Below are 10,772 nucleotides of genomic sequence, written 5' to 3'. Positions count from 1 at the left end.
CCCAGCGCCCCATCCAGGGGCAGCAAAGGCGGCCTTGGCCACCGCCCCACCGCGCCCCATTCAGAGCCGGATGGCGACTTCCTCGCAGGTTAAACTTTAACGCGAGGAGGGGCGCCCTCTGGCGACCACGAGCGGCTCTGCAGGCGACAGCGTCCCCTGTCACTTTCGTTCTCGGTCGGTTCCCGCGGAAGAAGCTGCAGCGCTGCGGGTCGGGGGCCACCATGGACCACCGCGGGCCGCAGAAGATCAGCACCGGCGTGAGTATCTCTGCGTGTGTCCTGGTTGCGTGGCGGGTGGGGTTTGCCTAGGATTCGCAGGAATCCAAACGCCCCTGAACCCTTTTTTTGGGGGGGGGTCGCTCCCCCCAAATAGGGGGCTGGATATAGATGGGTAGGGGGAGAGCGAAATCGGGGAGGGGGCTTAAGGTACATTCACCCGTTTCATGTTAGGAAAAACGGAGGCAGGAGGGCAGTTTTGCACCACCAACAGTCACGGATCTCGCCCACACTTTTAATTTTTTTTTTTTAATTTTTTTGCCCATACTATTTTACTAAATTGGTGGGTTCTTGCAAGGCAGAAATTGTTTTCAGAGTGAGGCTCCTCCCCCTCTAATCCTATTGGCATATTCGCCTGTCAAAGTACATCATTCTTCCTCTTCCCATATCCCCTACAGAATAGTAATAGAATCGCAGAAACGTAGAATTTGTAGACCCCAGGGAACTCAGCTAAAGCACCCATGACAGATGGCCTTGCAACCTCTGCTTGAAAACCTCTGAGGAAGGAATAGGCACAGCTGTTTGCATTTTACAGAGAAACCGAGGCAGGGAGAAAGGTTTCCCCAACATTAAATGACTTATCTGTTAGAATCATAGCTGTCAACCTTCCCTTTTTTTGCGGGAAATTCCCTTATTCCAGCACCGTTTCCCACTGCTTCCCGCTGCTATCCCGGATTGTTATATATCCCGTAGACTGTCCCCGGGACAGGTGAGGCTGCTGATCCCTTATTTTCAAGGCCGCTGATCCTTTATTTTCAAATCTGAAAGTTGACAGCTATGGTTAGAATTGGTGTGACCTTGCCAGGGCCAAAGCTCTACCCACTAGGCCAGGCATAGGCAAACTCGGCCCTCCAGATGTTTTCGGGACTACAACTCCCATGATCCCTAGCTAACAGGACCAGTGGTCAGGGATGGTGGGAATTGTAGTCCCAAAACATCTGGAGGGCCAAGTTTGCCTATGCCTGCACTACACACATTCCCCAAATGGATGAAAAGCAGCTGAGATCAAAGTGAATCAGCCCAGAGCTCTGTGCGGTGAACAGTTAATATTCCCCCCGGATTCTATGATCTGTATCAGTTAATTCAAACTGAGGACACCCCCCCCCCATTATTCATATTTATTATTTTGCAGAAGCTTTTCCGGTTTGGTTGGTGAATCAGCCCCACAATTTAAACACAGCCAATAGCTACCTCACCTCCAGACATTGTTGCACAGAGATGTCAAAGAGAACAACAACTACCAGACTTTTAGAAGACATCTGAAGGCAGCCCTGTTTAGGGAAGCTTTTAATGTTTGATGTATCATTGTATTTTAATATTCTTTTGGAAGCCGCCCAGAGTGGCTGGGGAAACCCAGCCAGATGGGCGGGGTATAAATAATAAATTATTATTATTATTATTATTAGAGATCTATGCATTTGGGTGGTACCCCTATACATGGAGGTCTACCTGAGAGTAAGTCCCATTGAACTCAATGGGATATTAACAGGAGGTTAATATCATCTGCCTTTTACATAAGAAATATTGTAGCAACAGATACAACTGGCGAAACAGTTTCGTATAAAACAGATGCAATCAGGAATAAAGTTGGCCGTCTTCTGTGCGGATGTGCCAGCCAATGGATTTCGCTCCTTTGCAGAGGCAATGGCGGATAATGCTGCATATAAGACAGATAAGCAAGAAGTATGCAGTTTAATAGGGATGCAGGTGGCGCTGTGGGTTAAACCACAGAGCCTAGGACTTGCCAATCAGAAGGTCGGTGGTTCGAATCCCTGCGACGTGGTGAGCTCCCGTTGCTCGGTCCCTGCTCCTACCAACCTAGCAGTTCGAAAGCACGTCAAAGTGCAAGTAGATAAATAGGTACCGCTCCGGCGGGAAGGTAAATGGCGTTTCCGTGCGCTGCTCTGGTTCACCACCAGAAGCGGCTTAGTCCTGCTGGCCACATGACCCGGAAGCTGTACGCCAGCTCCCTCGGCCTATAGAGCAAGATGAGCGCCACAACCCCAGAGTCGACCACGACTGGACCTAATGGTCAGGGGTCCCTTTACCTTTACCTTTACGCTGGTTAATGGAGAGGGCAGTGTTATGGGTCTGCCCTCAGCCCAGGTCTGGCTCCAGGTCTGAGGGTCCTCTGCTAGCCGCCCCTCCCTGTCAGTGGGTTTCAGGTGGTCTCCCCTAGATGTGGTGGTTGCACTCTTCAGCAGCCCTGGGCGGCTGCATCTAGCCCCCTTTTCAGTTTCCCAGAATGCCGCAGAGTGATGTTCTGCCAGGTGCATTGTGGGAAACGTAAGGGCATTTCAGCCACCTGATGCTGCCTGGGTGGGGGGAGGAGAAGGAGGGACGCCCCCCATCAGCATCATTAATGAATGCTAGAAAAAATGAGGTGCGAGGGGCATAGTGGTATTCAAATAAAAAGTTTCTTCCGCGTTGGTTCCATCTCGTTTGCCCTGCTGGATGTCAAATAATAATAATAGTAATATTTATATCCCTGCAAAATGGATCTGTTAATAGGCCCGAAAGAGAAGAAAATAAATGATCCATGGTAGCACATAACTACCGTATTTTTCGCTCTATAGGACGCACTTTTCCCCCTCCAAAAATTAAGGGGAAATGTGTATGTGTCCTATGGCGCGAATGCAGGCTCCTTGGCTTCAGCGATAGCAACGTGAAGCCTCCGAAGCGCAGAGGGAGCGCTCCCTCTGCGCTCCGGAGGCTTCCCGTTGCTTTTGCTGAAGCCTGGAGAGCGAGAGGGGTCAGTGCACACCAACCCCTCTCACTCTCCCGGCTTCAGGGATAGCCGCCTGAAGCCTTCGGAGCGCAGCGCAAGTTCCCGCTGCGCTCCGCAGGCTTCGGGTTCCTTTCGCTGAAGCCGGGAGAGCAAGACTCTCCTGGCTTCAGCAGAGAGGGAGAGCTGCGCAGCGCCCCTTCAGCCAAGTGGGAGGAGAAATGGAAGGGGCTCCGTTTCTCCTGCCGCTTCGCTGAAGGGGCGCTGCGCAGAGAGGGGGAGAATTTTTTTTCTTGTTCTCCCTCTCTAAAACAAGGTGCGTCCTATGTTCGGGTGCGTCCTATAGAGCCAAAAATATGGTATGTCTTTTGACTCGCATCTTCACTGCTGCAAGATTGCAAAGCCCGGCTTCCTCTTTAGATTTAAAGCCAACCAATTTACTGTATTCTTATTATAATTTTTATTAAATGTTCTGTTTTACCGTTTTAAATACTCATTTTACATCCTTAAAATATCTATGACTTCCCTTCTTCTCTTTTCATGGTTCATTTTACGTATCATAAACCCCTGCATCTTTTACAAAAATTATACCATTCAGTATTCCATTATTGCATCCACCGAAACTTACTTACACTGTTGAATTTCTTTTAACGCTGCCAGCGTTTTCAGCTATACACAGTTATTTCCCATTTTTCAATAAACATTTTCCAATCTTCTTTAAAGGTATGTTTGAAGCAAATGTTGGAAACAAGAACCAGCAGTATTTTATCCTCTCTTCTCTACAGTAGCCTAATAATAAGAATAAGAATAACCCGGCTCCATTTAGAATCCAGCTGTCTCACTGATTGTACAAGTGTAAAACTATCAGTGCCAGAGGGCCAGGGCCTCCAAGCACCGATGAAAACCCTACCCTCCCTTTCTTCTCCTTTGCAAAAGATCTCCATGGAGTCTGCTTCCCTGGGGCAAATGGGGCCCTGCCCCACCAGTCTCCACCTGCCTACCTGCTAGTCTCAGTGTTGCCCTTGTCAAACTCAATGGGGAGGAGGGACAAGTAACAGACTTAGTTGGTTCTGGCGCCACCTTCTGTTCGGCTCCTGGCCTGCTGCCCTACTGGTTCCAAGGGGCACCAGTCACCCCTGAAAAAGTCAAGACTCCCCCTTGTTATTTAGGGGAATTGAATTTAATTCTAAATTATATTCCGGAAACGTGGGAGATTAAAAGGGGTCACACAAAAATGGATGTACCATGCCATATTAGAAACAAAAAAACTTGCTTTGATGAACTGGAAGAGCTGCAAAAAGATTCCATTGAGCACATGGATTGATAATATGGACAGACTAGCTACATACGAACGAATTGCATGTCGCAAATGAAGAATGGGTAAATGTGAAGAAATCTGGAGGGAATATTTAAGTGATAAGGCGGACGGTGGTGGGAAGTAGGGGAGGAGAGGTGGGGAAATATTGTTTAAAAGGTGTTGTTGTTGTTTAGTCGTTTAGTCATGTCCGACTGACCCCATGGACCAGAGCACGCCAGGCACTTCTGTCTTCCACTGCCTCCCGCAGTTTGGTCAAACTCATGTTTGTAGCTTCGAGAACACTGTCCAACCATCTCGTCCTCTGTCGTCCCCTTCTCCTTGTGCCCTCCATCTTTCCCAACATCAGGGTCTTTTCCAGGGAGTCTTCTCTTCTCATGAGGTGGCCAAAATATTGGAGCCTCAGCTTCAGGATCTGTCCTTCCACTGAGCACTCAGGGCTGATTTCCTTCAGAATGGAGAGGTTTGATCTTCTTGCAGTCCATGGGACTCTCAAGAGTCTCCTCCAGCACCATAACTCAAAAGCATCCATTCTTCGGCGATCAGCCTTCTTTATGGTCCAGCTCTCACTTCCATACATCACTACTGGGAAAACCATAGCTTTAACTATACGGACGGTATATCAGTATTCAAATCTGAATTGTCAAATTGTGTTATTAGTGTTACAATGGTTTTTGTTTTATGTGTCTTTGCGGTTGTTGTTTGTATTGAAAAAACGATTAAATAATTTTTTATAAAAACAAAAAAACTCCCCCTTCTTTCCCCTTCTGCAGACAACCATCATGGCCGTGGAGTTTGACGGAGGGGTGGTGATTGGATCTGACTCCAGAGTATCTGCAGGGTGAGTGCTGTGCGTTTGAGAAAGGGGGGGGGGGTGCTTGTGTGTTTGTGTACACCTGTCTAATGTCTGGCCTCTCCACCCGATGGTGGGGAATCGCAGGGCAGTGTAACATTTCCAAGGCTACTTTTCTGGGAGGGAGCTTCCTTCCTCCGAGATGCGTATCTCTTTGTCCAAACGAGGCCTCCTTGAATGCGTGATGGAAATCCACCTTCCACAGGACTAGTTGCTTGTCCAGTTAAATGGCTGGCTTCCAAAGTTGGAACCACGTGAAGTGTGCCAAGCCGTGCATGAGAGCCAAAATGCCCACCTCTGATTTCCTCTGTTGAAATATTTGTGGGATTTTCTAGAGTTGTGGGAATGTTGATTTTTGCCACTGTAATGTCTCTCTCTCCTTTCACACTGTGCTTTTGACATCTCCTCCCAGGCAGTCCGTGGTGAACTGCGTCTTCAACAAACTGGAGCGGCTGCACAGCCGAATTTATTGTGCCCTCTCTGGCTCGGCAGCGGATGCCCAGGCCATTGCTGACATGGTGAACTACCAGCTAGAGCTGCACAGGTGAGCACTAGTGTCAGCTTCTCAGGTGAGGGAGGGGGCAGGCTGCCAGCCACAGGTGCCATCTCTAAAGGACCTTACACAGTGGCCAAGCGTCACCTTAGCTCGGGTGAATTTCAGGGAAACCACTGCAAAAACAAGAGAGGGGACGTTCCATTTTAACAGCAGTTTTGGCAGAGCATGGGACTCTTAATCTCAGGGCTGTGGGTTCGAGGTCCACGCTGGGCAAAAGATTCCTGGGTTGGGTTGGACTCGATGATCCTCATGTAACTCTGATTCTATGACAGGTGGGTGGGACTACCCACTTGTCAATCATATGATTGACAGGAGCGTTGTCCACCCAGCCCGCCTGTCACAGTTGGCTGTCAGAGACGGGGGTCTAATAAAGATCTGGTCTCCCCAGCCAGAAAGTTTCTCCAACCTAGAGTAAACGGCAAAGAAAATTGGCTACTCCTATTTTTTTTAAGAAATAAATACTCTGAGCATGTACAGTTTCTCATTTTAAAGTGCAGCACCATAACTACTACAGTGGTACCTCTGGATATGAATAAGATCCATTCCAGAGCCCCGTTCGCATCCTGAAGTAAACGCAACCCACGTGTGTGCATGTGCGTGTGTCACGATTCGCCGCTTCCACACATGCGCGTGATGTCATTTTGAGCGCCTGCGCATGCGCGAGCGGTGAAATCCGGAAGTAACGTGTTCCGTTACTTCTGGGTTGCTGCGGAGCACAACCTGAAAGCGCTCAACCTGAAGCAACTTCAACCCGAGGTATGACTGTACAGGAATAAAATGGAGTTTCCTTCTGTTTTCCTTGTGCTCAGCACCTTTGCTTGGACACAAGTATAATTTTGTTGTAAAAAAAAGAGAGAGTAATATATATTTTTAAGGGAAAAAATACAGTGGTACCTCAGGTTACATATGCTTCAGGTTACGTACGCTTCAGGTTACAGACTCCGCTAACCCAGAAATAGTACCTCGGGTTAAGAACTTTGCTTCAGGATGAGAACAGAAATCGCGCGGCAGTGGCAGCGGGAGGCCCCATTAGCTAAAGTGGTGCTTCAGGTTAAGAACAGTTTCAGCTTAAGAACGGACCTCTGGAACGAATTAAGTACTTAACCTGAGGTACCACTGTATAAAGAAAATGAGCATCTGGACTCATGTGGCTATAAACATGTTTTAAAAAATAATAATAAAGGGAGGATGCTGTGGTGACCAGCCTCAATGATTTGCTCCCCCCCCCCCCCACAATTTTGCCATTTTCACCATTTTCTGCTGCTTTCTAGATGGTAATGAGTGGGGTGGGGGCTGGGTCTTGGCCCTGAGGTCTAGCCTACTACCAGCTGCAAGCCTCAAGATGGCGGACCCCATCTTTAAGCCACCTGGCAATTGATTCAGATGTTAGGTGAACTCAGCCTGGTTTCTGGAAGAAAGAAGACAGTTTGTTGGTGCTGAACCGCCCTCTAGTGGCCAAAGCAGGAAGAGCTCTCTGTTCTCTCTACTCCGTTATCACCTGATTTCCCAGAAAAGGAGACTCCAGACTCAGCCGTTAAGGCTGTTGCTATTACGAGATATCCTGCAGCCAATTGGAAGCCGCACCTTTGTTTTCCAATGTTTTGGAAGTCAAACTGACTTCCGGAACGGATTCCGTTCGACTTCCAAGATAGCACTGTACACGAGAAAGGGGCTTGTGCAGACCTCTTCACGTCCAGTGTGTATTTTAAAGTGAGGGGAGCATATCCTATATAGAAATAGCAAGATCAATGCTCTTATTCTCACACGAGAGAATCAGCAGGTTTACGGAGGTGGAGGGGACCCCCAAAATTTGGCAGAAATACGAAAAAGCAGTGATTCTCAACCTGTGGGTCCCCAGATGTTGTTGGACTACAACTCCCATCATCCCAGAGCTCTGGCCTTGCTAGCTAGGGGTGATGGGAGTTGTAGTCCAACAACATTTGGGGACCCACAGGTCAAGAAAGGCTGCTTTAAGGGGAGAAAATGTGAAGGGTGGGGGAAAGGCATCCCCGAAAAAAACAGGCCAGTGAGGTTTGAGCATGCTCAGAAGACACAGAATGCTAGGTGTGTCTGTGGAAAACCAGGCAGGAGAGGGAATGTGATGGAATATCTTGAAAAAGGGCATGGCTGGCTGGCTGGGTAGAACCCTGAACAGGAATGCAGGGCACTGCTGTGGTTTTGTTGCAGGACCCAATTCCCCTCATTTTTACCTAATGCAAGAAGGGCTTTCACACTCGCCAGAAGCTCGGCTCTGCCCTCACTGGTCCTGGAAGGATCCTTTTAAAAAGTCCCATATGCTCAGAGACTTTGCGCCTCTTCATTGGGGGAGATAGGAAGCCCAGAGCACTTGTTCTTTAGATGTCCCTTTTCCGAAGAGGCACGTAGTGAGACCATTGATCCCCTGCTGGTGAGGCTTGCTGACCTCCCAGAAAAGCAAAAAAAATTGACATTTTCCTGTTAGGCAAAGATCATAAGACGACCCGGATGGTCGCCAGATTCTGTGTACAGATCTGTAGGTGCAGACCATCCCCCGACTCAAACTAGTTCATGAAGAAAATCCCCAAACTCGCTTCCATGGGTGACTCTGGGTCATCTCTCTGCGGTAGTTTATCTTAAAGTTTTAAGTGTCTATACGTTTATTGCATTTATAAATTTTAAATTTATTGTTGTACATTGTTTTAACTGTTTGTTTTCTTTCTGGGAATGTACCCCCGAGTGTGTTTTATAAGCTGGTCTTCGACTGTAATAAATTATCTATCTACCTACCTACCTAATCTTTTTTTTGTCTCCCTGGCAGCTTGAACATGGAGGGTCCTCCGCTGGTCCTGGCCGCAGCCACCTTGGTGAAAAACATCAGCTACAAGTACAAGGAGGAGTTTTCGGCTCACCTCATGGTGGCAGGATGGGACGCCAAGAAAGGCGGGCAGGTAAGCAGAGAGAATGATGGGCCAGGGATGGTTTCTGGCATCCCACCTGCTCCGCTCATTCTCTGCTACCTTCCAGGTGTACGGGACTCTGGGCGGGATGCTGACCCGACAGCCTTTTGCGATTGGCGGATCCGGGAGCACCTACATTTACGGCTACGTGGACTCTGCCTACAAGCCAGGAATGAGCCGGGAGGAATGCCGCCAGTTCACCATGAACGGTAGCCGTCTAAGCTGTGTCCATTTCAGGGTGGCGGCGTGACAGGGACATTTTTTTGGGGGGTGTGGAGAGGTGGAAACAAAGCTGGACTCCTAGAAAGTCTAGTCCCATCTTTACAGAAGGTGCAGGTTTTGACTAAAAATTGGAGAAAAGTAGCTCAGAAAGATGCAGTTTGGAGAACCATTGTTAACCACTGTTAATCGTTGTTAACCATTGGAGAAAATAGCAGTACAGTGGTACCTCGGGTTACAAAAACTTCAGGTTACAGACGCTTCAGGTTACAGACACTTCAGGTTACAGACCCCACTAACCCAGAAATAGTACCTCTGGTTAACAACTTTGCCTCAGGATGAGAACAGAAATCGCGCGGCGGCAGCGGGAGGCCCCATTAGCTAAAGTGGTACCTCAGGTTAAGAACAGTTTCAGGTTAAGAACGGACCTCCAGAACGAATTAAGTTCTTAACCTGAGGTACCACTGTATTTCCTAGAAATGGGTTGTGGTTTCTATAGCTATGCGAGTGGCTCCATAAAAGCAACAGGGCCCCGTCTGCACTGGGCATATAAAGTGCTATGATGCCACTTTAGAATATCATGGCTTCCCCCAAAGAATTCTGGGAACTGTAGTTTGGTAAGGATACTGAGAGCTAACAACTCTCAGCATCCTTGCCAAACTACAGTTCCCAGACCCCTTATTCCCTCCACAAATCTCCAATTCCCAGAGTGGTTTAACAATCAATCCCTGTTCTTCCCAAGGGAACTTTTTGAATTGTAGCTCTGCAAGGGGACTAGAAGTCTCCCAACAGCACTCAGCACCCTTAACAATCTACAGTTCCCATAATTCTTTGGGAGAAGGCTCAACGGTTTAAAGTGCTTTGATACTGTTTTAAATGTATAGTGCTGATAGGCCACAACAACAACAACAACAACAACTTTATTATATCATCCCCGTCCTCAAAGCTTTTTCTACAGCATCAGCTGAATTTAAATGCCCCTTTTCCTTTCTCTTCCCTCTCCTTTCAGCCATTGCCCTTGCCATGTGCCGGGACGGATCCAGCGGGGGCGTCATTTACCTCGCCACCATCACCAAAGAGGGTGTCAAGGAGGAAGTTGTCGTGGGAGACGAAATTCCCAAGTTCTACGACGAATGAATTTTCTCCCCTCCCCTCTTTGTTTTTATTCCCATTAGTGGAGGGCAGCCCATTTGGACAAGGGGGCACTGCCCCACCAGCCTTAGTGCGCCCCCACCTCCCTTCCTTCTTACTTACAGCAGCCTGCCTTTGGCTCTGGCTCCCCCTAGTGTTGGCCTCCCTGTCTCCTGCCTTATCAGTTCCAATGTGCACCCCCCTCCGCTGACAGTAATAAACTTTGCTAGAGAAAAACTGTGCCCCGTGTGGTCCATGGGACAGAGGCTGTCCACCGCTGTGCGCATGCACACATGCATGTTCACAGTCGTGCCTGCGCACACTTCTGTGTGGGAATCTGCTTTGTCAACATCTTAATTGGGCTCATAAAGGGGGGAAAGAAGCGAAGTTGGTGTGTCTCCACTGCTTTTGAGGTGCCAGGAATCCTTTTCACATGTCAATGGCATCTCAGGCCCGTCATTTGACTGATGCCTGTACAGAAATTGATAATTGACAATTGATAAATGGAGAGCCCTTTTGCTGAGAAAGTCAGTCCTTTGTCTTTCTTCTTGTGCAAATGGATCTCTCTGTGTGTGTGTGTGTGTGTGTGTGTGTGTGTGTGTTTTTCCAGGGTGGATTCCTGCCCTCATGGTTTCTCTCTGCCACAAAACATCCTCACCCTTTTCTCCACAGTCCCTATTTGTATTTTCTCACTTTCCTGTTTTTTGCGATCCTCCGCTGCCCCCTGCCGGCTGCTTTCTTCCCAACTGAAAAGGAAATCAG

At 48.3% G+C, this 10,772-nt stretch overlaps 1 protein-coding gene across 1 annotated transcript; it reads left to right on the top strand.

Annotated features, from left to right (window-relative positions):
* The first annotated feature begins 108 nt into the window (after window positions 1–108).
* PSMB9 (proteasome 20S subunit beta 9) lies at window positions 109–10,247 on the top strand. Its single transcript, XM_080993363.1, has 6 exons — window positions 109–257; window positions 5,089–5,156; window positions 5,581–5,712; window positions 8,522–8,651; window positions 8,728–8,869; window positions 9,889–10,247. Exons 1-6 carry the CDS (start codon window positions 222–224, stop codon window positions 10,014–10,016), a joined length of 636 nt encoding a protein of 211 aa, XP_080849489.1. The 5' UTR covers window positions 109–221; the 3' UTR covers window positions 10,017–10,247.
* Window positions 10,248–10,772: the final 525 nt, after the last annotated feature.

Source organism: Podarcis pityusensis, assembly GCF_964106645.2.
Source record: "Podarcis pityusensis genome assembly, chromosome: 2".
In the NCBI taxonomy this organism is placed as follows: domain Eukaryota; kingdom Metazoa; phylum Chordata; class Lepidosauria; order Squamata; family Lacertidae; genus Podarcis; species Podarcis pityusensis.
This window is presented reverse-complemented; position numbering and strand designations above follow the sequence as displayed.